The 21,674-nt window shown below is 36.2% G+C and overlaps 1 protein-coding gene across 3 annotated transcripts in view; it reads left to right on the top strand.

Annotated features, from left to right (window-relative positions):
• CRPPA (CDP-L-ribitol pyrophosphorylase A) overlaps positions 1–21,674 on the top strand; it is a 108,000-nt gene that overhangs the window by 23,679 nt on the left and 62,647 nt on the right. For all 3 annotated transcript variants that reach the window (XR_007904302.1, XM_051785993.1, XM_051785992.1), the window contains exons 3-4: positions 185–334; positions 16,424–16,528. Coding sequence is in view for 2 of the 3 variants with exons in the window: in XM_051785993.1 (XP_051641953.1) it covers positions 185–334; positions 16,424–16,528 (255 nt within the window). In the remaining variant the exon portion in view is untranslated. The remainder of the gene's footprint in view (positions 1–184; positions 335–16,423; positions 16,529–21,674) is intronic.

Raw genomic sequence — 21,674 nt, forward strand, 5'->3', positions numbered from 1 at the left:
TACAGTCCTCCATTGCTATGTTAGTGTTGAAAGTGTCACACAGACTAGGTAGTATGACATGCGTCATGAGATGTAGAAAGATAAAGAGGGGAAAAATGTATTTTAAAGCTTTTTTTGACTACAGCTATCTCATATACATTAATATTAATAACATTTAGGTTTCTCTTTGTGTTTTGTTCCACAGGCAGCAGGAGCAATTCGTCCTCTAGTTTCTACTGTTGTTGCCTCTGCTGCAGATGGCTGTTTAGACCACTCATTGGAACGTGCCAGGTACAGAGCGAGTGAAATGCCTCAAGCTTTCTTGTTTGATGTAATCTATGAAGCATATCAACAGGTAAGATATTAGGACTTTCTAAGACTTTTTTCAATTTAATTCAGTTAAAAAGAAAGATAACTTTATTTCTCTTTTTTCAAAAACAGAGATTCAGCATCTATTTCAGATCACGTCAAACTATGCATATTGCTTCTCAGTCTTTTGAAAAAGCCTTATCATTCTAATCTATTGAAGTTTTTTCATATCAAACTGCAAATACAAGAGGGGTTGATGGATCTAAACAGTTGGAAAGACATATTTGCCATAATTTTTATTGTGCATTAAGTAGATTACTTAAAGGAGTGGGTTAATGTGTTTAAAATTATGTATATATTAACTACGTATTGTTTACTGAGAGCATAAAAGAGTTTTGGATGCACAATGTAATAATGACATTATATAATAATTTAATGGGATTCAGGCTGTTCTAAAATATCGGGATAATATTAATTTGCTATATCTAGGTAAATGTTTAATTTGTTTCTTGTTGCATGTGTATTCTACATAGTCTGATCAGTGGTTGAAAATAATGTTTACGTAGTCTCTGTTGCAATTCTCCATTTTTTTCCTAATATATTACTTTAATTGCTTTAATTCCTTTATTTAGGAAAATAAAAATTGTAGGTGGTGTATTAAACCTGACTCTTTTCCCTTTTTCTGCCCTGAAGACTGCTTTCATTTGCCGCACCCTAAATTCATGTTTTGCTGGAAGCACTCCAGCCTTTCGTCTCAGCATTCTACTTCCTTTTCATTCATCACCTTGTGGAAATTGCTTGTCCTCCAGGTATCTTCCAGCCTGACTGGAAGCAGAGCATTTCTTCATTTGTCACTTGGAAGGAATTATTTTTCACATTAGTGCTGGCAGTCATGCTTCCCATCAGTCTTTCATTTCTAAACAAGTCCAGATTTCTTATACTCACTTTCAGAGAGTACAAAGCTTAGAAGTCACCAACAACAGAACAAATGTGAGGACAGGCAATGAAGAAATTGTTACTTAATTGTTCAGTAATTGTTTTACTTGGAAATGTTGGCACAAACTCCATGTCATACCCTTTATGCTTGGTACTTGAAGCTATTAGATGCTGTAGATGAAGGACCAAATTAGGAGCTACTCGAGCACTTGGACTGGCTCCAACCTTTTTACTTCTGATGGGAAGCAGGGGGATGTTCTTGATGTATATCATGACACACAGCTAATACTTCTGGAGACTCCACCTTGAATGTAGTGGGTATACTCATGATAAAGGCAGCCTAGATATGCACAGAACACATCTCAAGAGAAAACAGCTACCATTGGTAGCTGTTTCTTTCTTGTTGATGTGTATCTCTTTTGGCAAATTGTGTGTTTATATGCTGTTTCTCAAAACACCCCACCCAAACAACCCCCCATTTTTTCTACTGTGTTTGTTCATAATTTACAGATACAGTAGAGCTGGCAGATACATAAAAAGCTCTTGCCCTAAATGCCTCACTGAAAAGACAACTATATTTGCAGTCCCCATGCTCCTCTAAGTAGTGTTCTTTTCTCACAGATGCATTCCAGCAGCCTTCTTTTTTGTATCCCTGCTCTTTCAAGAACAAGCCACCAAAGTTGTTAGAAGCAACCAGAGCTATGGTTCCTTGTCCCCAATTCCCTTTGCTTTGGCTAAATTCTGGTCATTTAAATGCTCTGTGCCTTGGAGCCCTGGGAAGTATAACACTTCACTAAAACCTCTCAACTCATATTGTTTTCTAATTATTTATGTTTCAATGGTCTCTAGCTGTCCAAGTCAAGGATTAAGACCCTATTGTTCTGAGAACTGTACAAACAAATAAAAAAAGATAGATAATTGTTGTTCTGAAAAACAGTCAAGCTACTGTAGGACGAATTTTTGTAGGAATGGATGCAGCTTATGATGCTTCCTAAATATTAACATATCCATAATTAATTCCCACAACAACCTGGTGAAGGCAAGTGTTATTGTACAGATGAACAGAAAGGAGAAAATAATTTTGTTACTAATGTTGCAAGTCATTCACAAAGCTGGGAATGGCATTCATTTTGACTGACTTGGCATGAGATCATGACTCCACTCCTGTGTATTTTATACAGTTGTGACCTTTTTGCAACAACAGTATAGGGAAAAACAACAGTCAAACACGTATTCCTTAGAGAGAAACTGTCCATTTGAATTATTGCTTCAGGTAACACAGGCTTTTCAGTTACAATGCGGGTAATGCACAATACTGCTTTTAAACTCCATCTCTATTGAAATACATCATCTGATGTGAGTAGGTAGGTTTAGAGTGTTTGCTTCCAGAAGTGTTCTCTTTCATGAACATAAGATCACTGAGTATATTGACCACAAAGTTGCAAAATTCAGTTAAAGGTCAGTTCTCTGATCCTTACAGGTTTGCCATCTATTTTGTCTCTTCTTGTCTGGTACCAATCTGGGCAGACCAGACTAGAGCCGCTTCTCCTTTTGTTCCTGTTTTAAATTTATTTAGAACTAGAAATTTAGCTCTATTAAAATATGAAAAAATGCTTTTGTATGATCTTTACCAAATTAAGTCATTTCCTTAGAAAACATTTTCCATTTCTTGCTCAAATGAAAAAAAAAAGATAGTAATGATTTGGGGAAGAATACAGACCCTTTTGAATCTACTTCAAATAATTTTATGTACAAATACTGAAGACTGGTTTACAATATTATCTTGAAATATATGTTTGTTACAGTAAATCCCCTTTACATTTGGCACCAAAAATCCAGCACGGATTTTGAAGACATTCAGCCAGGTTGTTCACATGCATTTAGTTGTGATGCATTTCATTTTTGTGTGCTGGATCTCAATTTACTTTTCACTCTCACGTCTTTATTGGCTACAACATACATATTCTAAACAGATCTTTTTCAGATATATGTTACTTTTTGATTTAACTGCAATGATGTCAAGATTTCTGGCATCATAACTATTAACTTCTTAGCTTTATAGTAGTGTTGTTGAAACCTTTTAAATTTTGTTGCTCAAATATCGCATGCATTCTGTTGTCTTTGTAATGGCTTTGAGAGATCATTAAAAAAAACATTCTTCATCGCTTTTTGGTGAGGTTCTGGATACTGTTAGGTTTTCTGATGGTTAATTTTGAATATTTTTTTAACCATACTGAAACCATAGTATAGTTTTATGAAAATATTTCCTTAAAATAGTCTCAGGCTTTTTCAGTTAGTATGAGTTTTAACATCAGTGGTAAAAGCCTGGGTTTTTTTTATAATGTCTGCATATATGCTAGCGAGGAAAAAAAAGATATTCAGATGTCCTATATTTTCACTTTTTTATTTGGGGAATGCAAGCAACTTGAGAAGCATTATTGTTTCATGGTGAAAGGCCTTTTTTGATGAGGCAGGTAAATGGAGGTGTAACAGGGAAGGGAAAACTCTTTTGTGTTCTTTTGCCTCTGTTGAAAATTACTCCAATGCAACAGGATCAGAAGACCAGTTTAGGAAATATCTACTCCTTCTGCTCCAGAGCAATGATATTGATTTTAACATTTTATAAGGTTTCTGCCACTTTTAACTCAGGATATGTTTTGTCTGCTGTACTGGACGTCACATAAGACAGACTAAAAATGTTTAAAGTCCATATTGAAATTAAGCAGCTGTTCAGGGCCCACAACAGCCAGTGGGGCTAAAATAATATCTTGATCTTAAAAGGCCTCACTACTCCGACTTACGTGTCATTAGATAGAGTACTTGGCTGTAATAAATTATCAGGCATAGTCTGATTTTGGCAGATACAGGCACCTGATTGTATGTAACACTATTTAACAATTTTTATTGCAAATCTCTGTGTTCAGCTTAGGAAATATAGCAGTGCTTTCATGCCCTTCAATTTGTAAAAGTTATAAAATTTATGAAAGTTACAGCTTTTATTTGTATGGTGCATATGTGACCCAAGGTGGAAAAGTGACAGATGCAAACAGGTGCAAGGGGAGAAAGAACTGTATTTATACTGTGTGTGATGTCTCGCAAGCAGGAGGCTTTACCTTAGCCAGGGGTTTTCCTTGGGATTTTGAGTAGAAGGATATAGAAATTTGTTAAGCAGATAAATGTACTGTTGCATCAGTACTCTTAGTTCTGGTATGTCCTAATTTGTGAGTTCTCATTTCCTGCACAATGTAATGATCCGCAGTAGTGGATATTAGTAGTGGACAAGTTAAATTTTTTAAAATAAAAAATCCAAATCTCTAGTAACTAGTAAAACCTGTGGAAAAGTTATAAAAAATGGCAGAACCCATGATTTACTTCAATTCTTATATACCTGGAACAAAATCAGCCAGTTGGATGTTTTCTTATTATTTTTATTTTATTATGTTAATAATTAAGTTCCTGATTTTTTAAAATACATGTTTCTTTTGTATTCTTATCAGCCCTAAGGGAAATCAGAAAAGTTAAAAGTGTTAATTGAAAATCCACCTCTTCCAAAGATAGTAAATAAGGGATAGACTCCTTAGACCAGACTTGTTCATTTTTGCTTAAAATAGTTTCATGTTTCTGTTTAGCTTTTTAATTTAAATAGGAACAAATGTGAAGTATGATCCTACACGAGTGGGGAAGACTTCACTTACCAGAAGTCAAGTGTTCCCCGGAGCAGTATGTTTTTAAGGAATTAGAGTATCAGGAAGTCAGGTAGACTACTTTTTTCCTTTAATCAAAGTAGGCTGAGACTGATTCTGTAATACTTGTTTCTGACATATTGTGAAATGCACAGAGATCTCAGAGATCTTTTTTCTTTAACACAGAGCATCTTGTTGTGTCATGTCACATTACCATACAAAGTAACACAACCACAATATATAAAGGCTGAAATAACCAGACTTAACAAAGCACTGAGCATTTGAATGGTATCTGCTAAAGCAAGGAGTGTAGTAGAAACATCTAAAAAGCTTTACCTTTCACGATTTGGCAGAGAAACAACTGAAAATGGAAGCAGGAGAGGAGTGATATGTAGAAGATTCTGAACACCTTCTATGTCAGAGATGTAAATAAACAGCCTAGGGAAGATTGATGTGATGGTTAGAGAGTTGTCAGCATGAAAGCTGGGGGTCACCAGTATGACCAGTCCAGTGAAGCTGAGGACCTTATGAGAAAGAATAGCTCCACACAAAAGCTGAAAAAAGAGAGGGACATGTTAGAAGGGTGTTCTGCAGGAATCCTTCACATGGGGATGGCATGGCAAAGTGTGATCACTATTTAAAAGTAGAGGGATGATTTCATAAAAACTTTAATTTTAAGAAAAATTATTTTGGTATACACCTTTTTTGTTTTTCTGCTAATCATTTCTATATTATTTTATGATTATCCTCAAGATCTGCTGAACCTGGGAAAATTTACCACAAGAGATACACCTTTTTTGGGGGAGTGTTTGTATTGCATATGTAGTTAGTTTAATCATGTGTTGATAGCAGACTTTTGCAGATTATAGAAGTTTATATTTAGCTAATCAGAATGAAGCTGAAGTAAAAAAAAAATAGGCACAGGAAACAGGAATAGTCATTGAAGGAGAATGAGCTTCAATGCGTTTTAGAGATGTTTCACTGATAATACATGGCTATAACCTCCTTACAGATATCCACACAGATCAGACTGATTTTAGGGATTCTATCCAATCTACGCAGAAACTATGTAGAGATTAGTACTTTTTGGTCCCAAAAAATACACTGGATTAGTATATCTGTTCATAGCTAACATTAACCACTTTTTAAATAATAAGCAATCACATTTACTTATAGGGCATTACAACATCTGCCTGCATAGGAGAGAGCTGCTATATATAAACATAGTAATGACAAGATACAAAACAATAGTGTGTCAGGAAGAATCATGCAAATACTTTGATGCTGGATTCTGGAAGGCAGATGTTCTTCCACTCCCCAAAATAATCATTACAAGATGTTTGCAGATGAGGCTGAGATATTCTGCAAACTGTCCAACCTGTTCATTAGTAGAAGAAAAGGAAATCCCCAAATTGTTCTCTAACAAACCCCTGCGAATGTTCAGGGAAGATTTTGCTAGAGTAAGAAGGGAAGTTGGCTATTGTTAGGGTCATTGTAGAAATATTTGCTAAAAGTATTGTCTTTTCTGTATGTAAATAATAGGGATTGTATTCCATGTGGATTTTGTAAACTTCTGAAGTGCTTTTTGAAAGGGCATAACTTTACTGGGATTCTTTTTTCAAATGTGTGGAGCATTTTAGTATCCTCTGTAGCAGCTGTAGCAGTTTAGCAATATTTTGGCATAGGTCAGGCAAGACCTTCGAGGCAAAATGTCTCGACTGATTTGGGGATTTTCCTGTTGCTTCAATTTTTGCTAAAGAAATCTATGTCTGTTACATTATTATTGCCAGAAGCAACAGGCGATTAGATGCACAGTAGCAGACAAATTGTTAACTAAGACCTTGGCAACTTTGGGAGCAAGGATCAGATTCAGAAAAAGGACTGTAGGGTCGAAAATATAAGTGAGACAGAATTTGGGCATTTAATTCTATGCTGGAATCCTGGAAAAAACCACTTCTCACGCCCCTGCCAAGACTAAAGATACCTGAATCTTCAAGACACCTCAGTCTTTATTTTTAACATTCACCAAACACGAAACTTTGTGTATGTCAAGGCATGTAAGTTGTGGCAAAGCTGAACAGCTTAATGTTTATCTCCTGTAAACATTCACTTGGAGAAAATTTTTTTTTCACTTGGAGGATGCTATTCCATCATGAATTGGTGATATGGCTCAGAGCTGTTTATTTTGTACTGTAAAAACACTGACAAAGAGATCACCATTATTTTTAACATATGACAAAAAGTATGTGAGATATTTAGTTTTTATCACAAGCTGTAGCGGGTTGTTTCTTGACTGTTGCCTTTTTAAAAAAAGCTCCAGGCATCTTTTATTAAGTGTATTGTATTGTAAGGATGATCATTTTACATCATTCTTATTCAAATGCATTTTGCAGTTTCTGTATGCTCTCCACCATCCCCAGCTTTGGTCACTCACTTTGCTTTTGTATTTTGTAGTTATATGTTCAGGTCTTATAAATACATGCCATGTACTTCATTGTTGTATTTGTCCTAATTCTGCATTCCAGTTTGTTTCTATAGGTTTTCTTCCTTCTCTTTAAAGGTATTCTGAAATACTGAATAAAGAAGTGATTTGTGAATTAGACAAGAGCTAGCTAGAATGATAGTAATCTTATTGTATGATTTGTATGAAGACAGAACCAATGTTCTTCTTTGTATGAAGTCCTAAGGGCAGTGTTCTTCTGTCTACCTGTGAAACGTAACAGGTAGTTACAGTTTTACTATAACTATCTACTCGGTTGATCCAAGTCAACCTACTTGGCTGAATAGTTAGTTGAAATTCATACCCCTGTTTTTAAGTAGCTGTGTACTACTGGTATCAAGATGGCAAATATCTATGTTTTTCAATGTGCAGTCTAAGCGTGTGAAATCACCTATCAAAAGGGGGCCTTTCTGCTGATTTGTCCATGTGGCATTGGGATTATGATTGTTTGACAAGGAAATCTGTGTAGCTCTTAAAAGAAAATCTATTTCTTTTTACATGAGAAGTTTCTGCTTTATTAACAGCACTTTTTCACTGTTGTGGTCCATTTCAGCTGGGATTTTATGTCTTGTTGTAGTCACATTATAAAAATTTATTTATCTGGAATTTCAGTAGAACCTGAGTTCTGTTCATTTAATTCATGCTAAAAACTGATAATCTTGTTTTTGTTTTGATGCAAAATTGCAATGCAGCTACTTTTTTAATAGTGCATTTTTGCAGAGATTTTGTTCTTCCTTTCTCTGTTCATCTTCAGACAGATGCACACAGACTGTTGCTTAAACGCAGGGTTGTCAACCTCATCTAAATGAATATATGCAAATTTTATACAGTCTTCAGGTTGTAGTTCTGAGATATTTTCCAAAGAAATCTCACAGTTACTTCATAGAATCATAGAATCAGCTGGGTTGGAAGGGACCTCTGAGATCATCAAGTCCAACCCTTGATCCAACACCGCCGTGGTTACCAGACCAAGGCACTAAGGGCCACATCCAGGCTCATCTTAAAAACCTCAGGGACGGAGAATCCACCACTTCCCAGGGCAGCCCATTCCAATGCCTGATTACCCTCTCTGTAAAGAATTTCTTCCTAATATCCAACCTAAACCTCCCCTGGCAGAGCTTAAGACCATGCCCTCTTGTCTTACTGATAGCTGCCTGGGAGAAGAGACCAACCCCCACCTGGCTACAACCTCCTTTCAGGGAGTTGTAGAGAGTGATGAGGTCTCCCCTGAGCCTCCTCTTCTCCAGGCTAAACAACCCCAGCTCCCTCAGCCTCTCCTCATAGGACTTGTGCTCGAGTCCCTTCACCAGCCTTGTTGCTTTTCTCTGGACCTGCTCCAGCACCTCAATATCCTTCCTGAACTGAGGGGCCCAGAACTGGACACAGTACTCCAGGTGTGGCCTCACCAGTGCTGAGTACAGGGGAAGAATCACTTCCCTAGTCCTGCTGGCCACACTGTTCCTGACCCAAGCCAGGATGCCATTGGCCTTCTTGGCCACCTGGGCACACTGCTGGCTTATGTTCAGCTTCCTGTCAATCCAAACTCCCAGGTCCCTTTCTGCCTGGCTGCTCTCCAGCCACTCTGTGCCCAGCCTGTAGTGCTGCAGGGGGTTGTTGTGGCCAAAGTGGAGGACCCGGCACTTGGCCTTGTTGAACCTCATCCTGTTGGAATCAGCCCAACTCTCCAGTTTGTCCAGGTCCCTCTGCAGAGCCCTCCTCCATGCCTGTCTGGCATCTTTTTACCCTGGCAACTTTGTCCTAAAATTTAGAGGAATAAATAGTTTTTCCGCATCCTTAAAACCTGCCCAATTCTACGGAATGCTTTTCAGGGTAAATATGCTAAATTAGTTTTGTCAGTAATGCTTTCTTTTATTCAAAAACTGAAACTAGATTGGTGGTCTATTGAGAAAACTATGCTAGTTTAGATTGCTCTGTACTTGATTAGTTCTTTGGTGCAATGGTAGAGCCAAGATATTGTCTGAATCCCCACCTTGCCTTAATTAATTTCTACCACAAGAATGTTTGGAGAGATTCTGATGCCTTGCATAAGGAAAAAAAAAGGTTTTTTGCTAATGGGATAATTGCTTCCATTTGATGTCACTCCTCATCCTGTAGGATCTAACAGCATTTTGCAAATTCACATATTAGCTCTTGGAACTGTTTGGTGCAGTGGTGCAAAGCTTCCACTCCCTGGGTGAAATCTGGCATCTCTGTGGCAGTGAAAAGGCACTTTGTCTTTAGATGTAATTTGGAAGATGTACGTTAAGGAAACTGCAGTTATTCGAGTTGAAAGTTAGACTGGATTATGAGAATGTTGTTGTAAGTGTCAGAGGATTTGCCCTGGTAAGTGTCCTGTATCCACAAGAATCACCTGTTTGGCACAGGCTCAGAAAATGTAGAATACTGAGTGAGAGTCCTGGTATCCAGCGTATGGGAGACCACTGACCTAAATTGTCATCTTCTGCTTGTTCTGAGATAGCAAAGAAGAAGACAAGGTAGTGATGCTAGTTTTCCTCTCTTTGTTATTGACAGTTCATTGTATTGAAAGGTAAGGAAAAGGACCAATCTTGCATAATTTCAAGAGGTGATTTTTCTGAAGTAAATAATCTTATCTGTTAAAAAAAACCCACAGCAGTTTAACTTGGCCTGAATTTGGCTCACCTCTGTTTCCAAGCTTGCTTAAATTCTCTCTTAATTTTAGAACTTGATATATTTAGAAATCTTTTTACTGGAAAAATGTGAACAGTTACTTCTTTACATGTTTTTAGAATAACCTAAATAATCTGTATTTTTCTATACTAGGACAAGATGTTTCTTGTCTTTGTCTTGTCTGTATAGTTCCTTTCCAAGTATTTTTCCAATTTACAAGATAATTTTGAAACTGTAAACAATGAGTCCTGACACAGTACTTTGACTGCTGCTGTTGTCACATAGAATATTATCATTTTCTTATTTCTTCACACTGTAAATAAAATACAACTTTTTAAAAAACTGAAATTTTATATGAGCTCTGAAATTCCATGTTCAGCTGCATACTCAAAATGACTTCTTTGTCACACAGATTCATCCTGAACCAATTTTGTTGGAAAAGACTTCTGAGATCATGGAGTCCAACCTTTGACTGAACCACCACCATGTCAATTAGACCATGGCACTGAGTGCCATGTCCAGTCTTTCCTTAAATGCCTTTAAGGACAGCTTAAATGCCTTCCACCACCTCCCTGGGCAGTCCATTCCAATGTCTAATCATCCTTTTTGTGAAGAAATTGCTCCTAATGTCCAAGCTGAGCCTCCCCTTACACAGTCCTTTTCTGATATCAGAAAAATCAACACTGTCTCACAGTTACTCGGTACCCGTTTTATTAAGTCAGTCTGACTAATACCTATGTCTTAGTTGCATCAAGTATTTCTTCTTCATACCAGTGCCATTGTTTATCCTCATCTAGCTTGTATTCTGATTTTTATTGTGTTAGTTTGTGTGGACTTGGTCAGAGTAACATTAGGAAAAAGTTGTGTGCGCTTATATGTTGTCTCTAAGGCTTGCTTAACTGTGTTACAGAGTAAATTGCTGTATCTGTTCTCTTCACTGTGAAGTACTACTGCATCTGGATGTATGTCACAGCAGTTTTAATAATTAACTACAGTAAAAATAGTTTCAGAGATGAGCTGATCTGAACTCGCATTCATCTCAGTGTTTCCTCATTCACGTTTGCTCCTTTTTGCTTCTTCTGCTATTTCTCATTTAGCTGTGGCATATTGCTGTAGGCTGAGTGCTTGCTCCAAATCCATTGTTGGATTCAGCATTTTTTGGTTTCCATGGTAATGAGCATGGCAAAAAAAAATCTTTATGAAATACAATAAAAATAGGCAAATTCAGGTTCAGCAAGAGCTTGTGTCTGCTTCTTTTTTAACTCAGTAAAATGTTCCTGATGATGAATGTTCGTGATGTATTCTGGCCCTTCAGCAGTGGAAACTTGATTTGCAAAGATCTGGAAAAATCATAAAGCTCTGCTTTTGTTAATTAGTTATGCACTTGAAGTGCAAGTGTTCTGATATTGTTATTGAATAGATTTCCATGGGAGAGTAAAATGGAGACTCTGCTGACAGTGGAAAAAGTGCTAAAGATGAGTCAGTCAATCGTTACCGAAGTATAAATACCGACTCTACACAGGCTTTAATGATACCTGTGTAAAGGAGCAAATCCGAAGATTTTCTTTCAGTTAATGCATAAAGAATACTGATTTTGCATCCTTTTTTTATAAACTAAGGAATGATGAAAAGATAAGAGACTGATAGTGCTGTAATGACTTTTTTTTCATCCATGCTTGTTCTGTTGTATGGTTACTACAGAATCACAGAATCTGCTGAGTTGGAAGGGAACCACAAGGATCATCAACTCCAACCCTTATCCCTACACAGGACCATCCCCAGGAGTCACACCATGTGCCTGAGAGTACTGCCAAACACTTCTTGAACTCTCTGAGACTTGGTGCTGTGACCACTTCCCTGGGGAGCCAACCACCTTCCAGCACTCAACCACCCTCTGGGTGAAGAATCTTTCTAATATCCAACCTGAACCTCCCCTGACACAACTACAGGCCATTCCCTCGGGTTCTGTCACTGGTTTCCATATATCCATTCAAAATTTTTATCAGTATAAAGATACAATAAAGTAGAGTTCAGAGTATTGGAAACAAATGAGCATATGGAGTATTAGTACCAGGGACACACAGGTTGTGTAGCTGCTCTTTTCTCTAACCCCTTGTTCCATGTTCACATCTCTAGGCGACAACAGTATACCTTGCATTTTAGGAAGAAGTTGTATTTTTCAAAATATTCTCAAACTAATTTGGGGGGAAGAGGAAGAAGAATTGGTGTAATGCTAAAATTCTGGATCTCTCTCCACCCATAGTATTTTATTCAAACAACCACTCTTGGAAAACAAATAAACAAAAAAGACACCCACAAAAAAGTCTCCCAAAAACACCTATTAGAATGTCTTTGAATATTCTACAGTACAAAAGCATTTTTAAGTAACATATTTTCTTCTGTGTCATTTAAAGAGCTAAACTAATATGTTTTCTTTCTTTTGTGAATATGTTTTGTGCCAGTATTTCCAGCTGTTTCCACAATTTCAAATCTGTGGTCTGAAACTTAAACTATTTCTATTGTTTCACAAAGCTGTGTGTGCATGTCAAGCTCAGTTAACTGTACACTGTCAAACTTTATGTTAAAAAGGCTTTCAGTCATAAAGAGACTTTAGAAATAGTAGGAGTTTTAAACAGATTTTTGTATTGTAAATTGACTCTAGATGTACGCTAAAATACATACAGAAGACTTAGGATGAGAATGGTGGCACACCTGGGTCAGTAAGAATTTTCCTCACAGATTTTTGTAGAATCATAGAATATCCTGAGTCGAAAGTGAACCACAAGGGTCACTGAGTCCTTCTCCTGGCCCTGCACAGGACAACCCCAAGAATCACACCATATGCCCAAGAGTGTGTCCAAATGCTTCTGGAACTCTGTCAGGCTTAGTGTTGTGACCACTTCCCTGAGGAGCCTGTTCCTTCCCTCTGGGTGAAAAACCTTTTCCTAATATCCCACTTAAACCTCCCCGACACAGCTTCATACCATTTCCTTGAGTCTTGTCAGCGGTCACAAAGAGAAGAGATCAGTGCCTGCGCCTCTGCTTCCCCTCATGAGGAAGTTGTAGACTGCAATGAGGTTTCCCCTCAGGCTTCTTTTCTCCAGTTTAAACAAGACAAGTGACCTCAGGTCCTCATATGGCCTCCCCCTGGGCCCTTCACTATCTTTGTATCCCTCCTTTCAGCACTTTGTGTCTTTCTTACATTGTGGTGCTCAAAACTGCACACAGCACTCAAGGTGAGGCCACACCAATGCTGAGCAGAGAGGGACAGTCACCTCCCTTGACTGGCTGATGATGCTGTGCCTGAATGCACAACTTATTTTTATAGGTCCTCCCTAATAATGCATAATTTGTTAACTGAATTTCTTAGAGCAACATAGATTTTGAATTGTGCACTTTAAATATGGATTTAAAATTTCACTTATGAAGCTGTTTAGCATATGCATAGTATATAAATTAAGCTAGTCTTGTGCTGATACTTCATTTCATTGTTCTCTTCTGACATCAGCGTATCAGACTTGCAGAACAGTACACTGTGACAATGTGTTTAGGTTGAAACAATTACAGATAATAAGAGTGGTAAATGTCATGATATACAAGTGTTAGTGAAATATGGTTTTAATTATTACTTTGCTTTGTGTCGTATTTCATCCCTTGAAGCCAGCAATACCCTCAAGATGCTTTAGCCCATTTATGGAATTTCTCCACTCCCAACTAATTAACTGTAATTAATACCTTGCCAAAAAGTTGGAATTGCTTAGTTTTGTCCTAGTTGCATTCATTACTGATATATTAAAAAGATGTAACTTAATTTTATTGAAAAGTAAATTCCTTCAAGCTAATTTTTTCCGAGTTTTTTTTCTTCCATTCTGAAGCAAAGTAAAAATATATAGGGTTTTTTTTAATCTGTATGTTATTCACATTAGTAGAAAACAGTTTCTGTTGTACCAGAAAATTTTCCTTAAAAATAAAACCAAAAAAAAGGAGCAATTTTGGTAATAAATATTTGGAATTGAGAATTACTAGGTCATTTCTGGGTTTGGTGGCACTTTATCTCTGGACCTCTTTACTTGAGGGATTACTGCAATTTATATATTTTGGAGCTAGAGTTCCCTATTCCTTTATATTTTCTGTTGAACTTTTTTGTATCTTGTTTATTTAAAGACTATAGGTAATTTCTGCATAATTTAAAAATATTCCAAAGTGTCTTTATGAAACCCCTTTCTAAGTTATTCTGTCGTCTTGTGTCTCTTGTTTTGTAACTCAAAGTGCTTAAAGACTACTGTAGAGAACTGTAACATTTAAATTGCTTTTCTAAGTGGGCTGACAAACTAAAATGACAAAAATTACTAATTTAAATAATGTAAAAGTGATAGCTATGATTTTTGTAAGATATCTATGTGTGTTAGTAATACAATACAGACGTGTCATGCCAATGAATTCCTTGAATATCACTGATGCACTATAAAACAAGAATAGAAACTAAAAATGTATCCTTCATCTGTTTTATTAAACTTCTTGAGGAAATTAATAAAGAAGTCAAGTTGTATTGAAGCACTCTCGTTTGGTTCTTCTTTAACTCAGATTTTTACATTCTTGACAATTTTGATTTCTTGAATCCTGGAGGAGACTGAAAATTACTGGTATCTTCGAAACATGAATTTGCAGACACATGGTTAAATTTGACTCAGTGGAAGGGTTATTTCAGCTTTTGTAAAGGAAAGCTTATGTATTGCAGAGCTAGTTGTCATTCTCTAAGGAGTTAACTGACATCTTGTTTGAGGTTGCTGAAGCTGATAACAACCTACTTGCATAACAAGATGTTCCACGGAAGCTTTTACTAAAGACTCTTTAAGGAAACTTAAAAGATTTGGGATAAGAGTAAGTATTTACCAGAGTATTGTTAGAAGATAAGAAACAAGGTAAAGTGCATGACCAGTTCTCTTAGCAGTAAACCACTAGTGGAGTTTCATGATGGCCTGTGTTGAGACTTGCACTGTTATTTTGTTCATAAATAATTTGGAACAGGAAGTGGAGTTACACATTTTTTTTTCTGTGTAGTAGAGATGAGGGCTGACTAAGAAGGTTTTTAGAAGAATGTTATGGTAAAATTCATAGGTAAGTGCAGATAAATGATCAACTGTTTTGCCCTCCTTTACGAAGTTTTGTAAAACTTCCAAACGCGACATGACTTATTTGTGGGAAGATGTGAGAAGAGATGTGGTGGAGCACTTTGAAGGGCTGAGAAGGTGGTTTTGCACTCCCTTTTCAGTGAGAACAACAAAGCATGTGATGAAAAGAGTGATGAATCAGATGTGCCCTGATGCAGCTGCTAAAAAATACTACTATTCAAAAAATAATTGGGTGAATTCAGGGTTCCTGTAATTCACTGAATACTGTTAAGGCAGTCACTTCTGGTTCAGTGTGTCCCTCAGGGAGTTTTTATTTTAGGGATTTCCGAAGCCAGAATAATAGCTTTATATGAGGCCAAGGGAGTATTCTGGGAAAGTAAGAAGATATGATTGCCTTGTTCTTACTGTTGGCTATTCACTCTTTAATATAGACTGGATACTGTTCCTGCTTTTCTACCTATGTTTTGGCTCAGGAAATTCTGCTCCCTACTCAGTTTTTTCATTAATAGGATTCTTATAATCACTACTTATAGGAAGCTGAACTGCTTGGGAAGGGTGTGTTGAGAGAATAATGTCTTTTCTAGGTGAATGAAAAGTGGACAAACTTTTTTTTGTCTGGTGTTTTTTTTGTTCTTTGTTTTTGGTTTTTTTTTCCTGCAAGGCTTGTGAGGCACCATGAGACTTTGCTATTTTTGTGCAGGTAACTGGAGAAAAAGATAGAGGGAATCACATAAAGAATACAGAGGTTCATAGTTACTACCATCCTTTTTGGATGATGCAGCAACCAACACAGACACGGAATTTGAAGAGTCATGAGTTTATTAACTTGTTTCCATACTCTAAAGGTTTGTCACTGGAAGGTCAATGATGTCTTTTGATGAAGCCTCTCTCAACTCCATCAAAAATTTTTTTTATACATGTAACTTCTCATTCATTTAGTTAACAATGTAAAGGTTTAGCAAGATACTTGCAGCACCTAATTGAATTCATCTGTGCTTATAAAATGTTTATTTACTTATGTAACACTGCTGGATACCTACAATTTGGCATAAGCTTCTTGGAACAGTTTTTGATTTCTCGTCCATTCTGAATCTACCTAACTAATACAGTTGTATTATTCTGGATAGGACTATTGAGATGTAAGCTTTAATTAATGAAAGCAAATCTGTTGCTGCTTAAAAGTATGATTTCTTTAAGGCTAATTAAGGATGTATTTTCTTTTTTAATTACTACAGTGTACAGACTATGACCTGGATTACGGAACTGAATGTTTGCATCTGGCTCTGAAATACTGTAAAACAAATGCCAAACTTGTTGAAGGAACAGCTGACCTCTGGAAGGTAAAGGCAATAATATCTAGTTTTTATATATCATTTAAAATTAATAAAATTTGCACATTATCATAAAAATTCAGATGTGTTTTCAATTGTAAGTTAGGCTTTTCTCTTTCAAATTTTATAACTGGTTTTGTATCATCATGACCCCTTTTTAGAACTTGTTTTTGTAGACAGACTTGGGCAGATGTTACTAGAGATAATCAATGAAGACAGTATTTTTCTCTAAGTAGGAAAACCAACTAGGTACTTGAATAACCTGAAAATCTGTAAAACTATAAATCCATAATCTCTAAAACTAAGGACATTCTTTTATGGTATGAGCTTTCTCCTGCTATTTCTATAACTTTTGTCTATTTTTCTCAACTTTTCGTGTGAGGATATCACTCTTTCTCTGATGCCAAATACCTGGCTGTCACCGATTTGATTTTTAGAGCAGTTCATTACATTCAGTAACAGTGTAATATTTAAGATCTCTTGAAAAAATCTTCTAAAAATTTTTAAACATCATTCACCTTGTCTGGTAATCTGTAGGTTCTTGATGACTAACAAAGGAGGTGTCTGTAAAGGTGCCAAAGTATACATCCCTGCTGCTTGAAAGTATTGCATTTCATTGTTTTGAATGGTGGGACATTATTCTTTCTCAGTAGCTGTTGTGTCATGCAATTTTTAAGAGTTTATTTTATTTTATTCATTAGCACGTTGAAGGATCTGGAAGCAGCTCAAATCACTCCATCTATCTTTGACGGTAAATTTCCTCCAAAGGGACATGATTTCTAATAGTATGACCATAAATCTTACAAAGAAAGGTAATTTCCTGAGTCTGCAATGCAAATTTCCTGTGCAATTTAACAGCAAAATTTACTTGTGCATTGGTTGCATACATAAACTTCTTTCCATCTCTTGCTGGGACATAGTCTTTCTGAAAGAGTATATGGTCTCTTTTCCTATTTATTCTTCTAAGGGACAGATTATGTCGTGCATATTTACATGACATAATTTTTTGGGGTGATTTCATTGTTCTCATTGTAAGGCATGGTACTTACATGAAGGATAACAAGATACACCAATAATGTTCACTTAGTTCTTTATAATGTTCATTTAGTTCTCTGTGGTCCTTCCCCACCCTTCCTCTTCTGTTCTTTGGGCCGAACAACCCAAGTTCTCTCACACCATCTTAGCACCCCTCTGCTGGGCTTCCTCTCGTTCTTCTTTGTGTTTGATTTTTCTCTCCCCTATCCAGTTGAAGAGGGGAGTGACCGAGTGGCTTTGATGGACACCTGGCATCCAACCAAGGTCACCCACCAAAGAGTCTCAGTGCTGATAGTATCGTTCAGAGCGCGACAGTAGCAAGGGCACCCATTTCTGTGCAGATCCTGTGCTGCAGGTGGTGCAGAGCAGTGAATATGCCATATACGATATGCACAAAGATGCTGGTGCTGTGTCATTAAAGTTATCTGTACCTTTTAATAACCTATTCCATCTCTCATTTTGTAGCTAAAAGTCACTGGTGTCTTCTGCTGCTTGTGGAGACATTAAAAGTCAAAGGCACAAAAATGAGATCTGTGAAATATTAGATTGTTTCTGCAGAAAATACTTCTATCAGATTAGAGACTATGGAGGAAGATAGCTTCTTCTTTTTGAATAGCACCCAGGTGTTGGTCACTCTGTACCGAGGTGTTTGGCAGGTGACTTGAAGCAGTATCATTAAGGAAGAGAACAGTTGTGCTCAGTCTGTGCAGTTTGACAAAGTGCACAAGACTACCACTTTTCTCAAATGGTCCTTGCCTACAAAATGGTTAGGAACTGTTGCTCTTTGTTACTAATCACGTTTCAGAAACACAACTGTCTTCCCTTAGCTGTGTAATAACGTAATTTGTAATATATGTTTGTTTTTTTCTGTTAGGTTTTTCAGTGCTAAGATAAATGATATTTCATATGCCAAGAACTGATGTGCTCCCAATGGCCTCAGTCTTATTTTTAAAACATGAGGCAAAAGGATATTCCATCCGAATAAATAAGAACTGAAATACCTAAGAATTGTTCAGTTGAGGTTTCAGAGGATGTGTAACTGAAAATCTGTTGTCAATTAACAGATGGAGGAGAGTTTCTAAAGTTCAAGTATTACAAACCAGTTTCATCCTATGAGGATCTGGAATCTTTAAGATCAGATATTTGTAAGAATTCAGTTTATTTATTAGGTATACAACCTACATAACATTAAATGACTCAAACCTGTGGGAAAAACCTGTGTATGCTTATATATTGTCTTCTTGAATTAATACTGAGTATTGTACCTGGGGAGTGTCTACTTGTACATTAGGAAAAGCAACATTTCAAAGTCATTGTTGGAGCTAAAGCAAGACATAGTGTGTTTACTTTCTGGGAACAAATTGCAAAATTAAAATAATTCTTTGTAGTGACAACAACCAAGCAGGAACATTCAAATTGCTTCAGCGTTATAAATACTTATATGTTCTATTTTAAACGTAGTTATTATATAGCTATTTATAAGATATTGGGATCAGGATGGCAAAAAAAGGAAACAGAATGAGAATATCAACACCACATTTTCAGTTTCTCTGTGCTTGCCATCTTTGAAGCAAAATTACCTTAAATATTCTGGGGCAATATGCTCTTTAAGTATGAAATCAACAGAATGTATTTGTTGGACTCTAATATATAGGTGTGTATAACACAGATGAAAAAATCAATGTAAGAAGATTTTTAAAACATTGATATGGATTTATAGACAGTGCTGACAGAGCAAAAAATCCTCACCATTTCTAAAAAACATGATTATTTTATAATCCTACAAAAATATTCCATACGAAGGAGATCTGTATGATATCTTAGTATAAGAGAGGGGAGAAACTTCACTAAGGTAAAAGGCAATACATTCTGTGTATGCGTGATCATAACTTTATTGTATTTGTTCAGTAAAGAGTTATATTTTTGCATTTACTGTGCAGTTTTGTAAATCTGAAGTGTTCATCAAGCTAAATTAGTATGAAGAAGACTCTTAAATATTGAATAGGAATAACTTTGGGGAACTTTTAAAAGAACATCTTCCTAGGTAGCGAAAACTTGCAGTCTGACCATTGAGAGAGAAGGGTACATGGGAAAACAAAACAAAACAAAAAACCCTGTCTCATGATTTTGTGGCTTTATTAAATAGATAAAATAGATTGTTTCTTATACAGAAAAGTAGAGGTATGTTTAATAAGTAAGACTATTCTACCTTTGCTAAATAAGCAGGTCATGTTTTCATGTTCTGTGACAGTGAGGTATTTGTGTTGAGTTCTAGTATTTGGTCTAGTGATATTTTGAATTGCAGCAACAACTTTCTGAAAATCTTGGAACATTGGATGTTCAAGAGGAAAAAACCGAAAAATAGTATTGTCACATGAGGAGTGAGAATCCGAGTTAGAAGCCTGTGAGGTTGATATTGACCAACAAAACAAAAAGGGTGTTCTTCTATGGGCAAAACTTGATTAATAAAGAGTTAAGAGACTAATGTAATTAATGTCAACCAACATGGAATTTACTTATTTTGTGAAATTGACTTCAAGACTTTATTACAAGATTATAATTTTACTGATAACATGGTAATGCTGATACAACACGCAGCTTGCAGAAGTTTGACTTCTAACTGCATTGCATCTTAATTAATAATAGGATGACTGTAATTTTACTAGTTCTCATTAAATAGATGACACATTAGATAACTGATACGTTTCAAAGGTAATTCTCACCATGTACAGTTCTGCAGAAACTGTTATTGTGTCTAAGGTATTTAACATCCGTCTGATAAACTTTTCGGACAAAGATTTAGAGATTTGTAAATAAAAATATAATTGATCAGAAATAACCTATTGATAAGGATTGTTTAGCAAACAGTTTTAACAAAAGGTATGCTTTTCATTGCAGCCAAATATATAGGAGTGTTTTTAGAAACAAACCAAGTATAGATCATATTTAGAGAATATTTCTTGGAGGGCAGTGACTTTGAAAGTAGTGTAGGAATCACAGAAGATAGCAAGTTTCCACTGTGTGTGGGCAAAATACCTTATATCAGCCATTGATATAGAAACAAGAATATGAAATTAGAGATGTTCTAATATTACAAGTGCATCTAGAATACTGTAATAAAATCCAGACTCAAGCTCTGAGCAACTGTTGATAAATAAGGAACCTTCAGACATGAGCATGAAAAAAAGATTAAATTTTATAAGTATGTAGAGATTCAGATTCATAATGTGATAGAAGAAAAGCAAAAATGGATGAGGTAGAAATCTGTCTTCTACAAAGAGAAATCCTATGCATCATTTTTCTTGTTCCCCCCCACCATGATGTTTTGCACCTCACCTGTGAAGACTGGATAATGCTGCCTTACTTACTTTGTGGTATAGAGTGTCAATTAAAGTATTCTTCCTCATTGATTTGACTAAATCTAAATTGCTTCCAGCTGGGGTGAACCTAGAATGCAAATCCGTTTTAGTGAAACTAGAGGTAAAGCAGTACAGCTGCCCAGGACAATTAACTGTTGTGTTGACTAATCTAAATTGTTTGAAGCACATTCATACTAAAATAATCAGTGGTTTGAGTTAAACCAAAGGGTTTATATGCCATGGTTGTCTGCCTTTTTTAATAAGTATCAGCTAAATTGCAAGAACATGTCTTAATCAACACAGGAAAATCCAGAGGCATTGTGAATATCCATAAGTTAAGAGAAACTTTGGTTTGATTTAGCATCTTAGTCATTATTGAAAGGGGTGTAGAGAATCTATCCTTCTCTGACTGGTAAATGGTGGTCACCTGTGCTGTCTGGCAGGATTTTTCTCTTAACTTTACTGTTTTCACGAAGCTTTACCTGAAATTAGCTTATAGAATCAAAGATAATAAAAGAAATATATATGGATGATTTATTTTTTTAGGAAGCTACTCTAAAAAGTATTTGCTGATGTCTGGCTCAGAATTTCAGAGGAGATTTTTTTAAAGGTTACTTCTTGCATTTTATTCTTTTCTGCTGTTTTCTTGAAGCCTGTACCTAATTTTTTTTTAGATCAGACTGTTTAAAAGTACTTTTGCACCTCAAAGAGATTGTGAACCTTAGAGTATGTGAGACCACTTCTGATAGACCTTAGCTTTG

Source organism: Manacus candei, unplaced genomic scaffold (assembly GCF_025592945.1).
Source record: "Manacus candei isolate 608988 ecotype Guabito, Panama unplaced genomic scaffold, ASM2559294v1 h1tg000021l, whole genome shotgun sequence".
Classification (NCBI taxonomy): Eukaryota; Metazoa; Chordata; class Aves; order Passeriformes; family Pipridae; genus Manacus; species Manacus candei.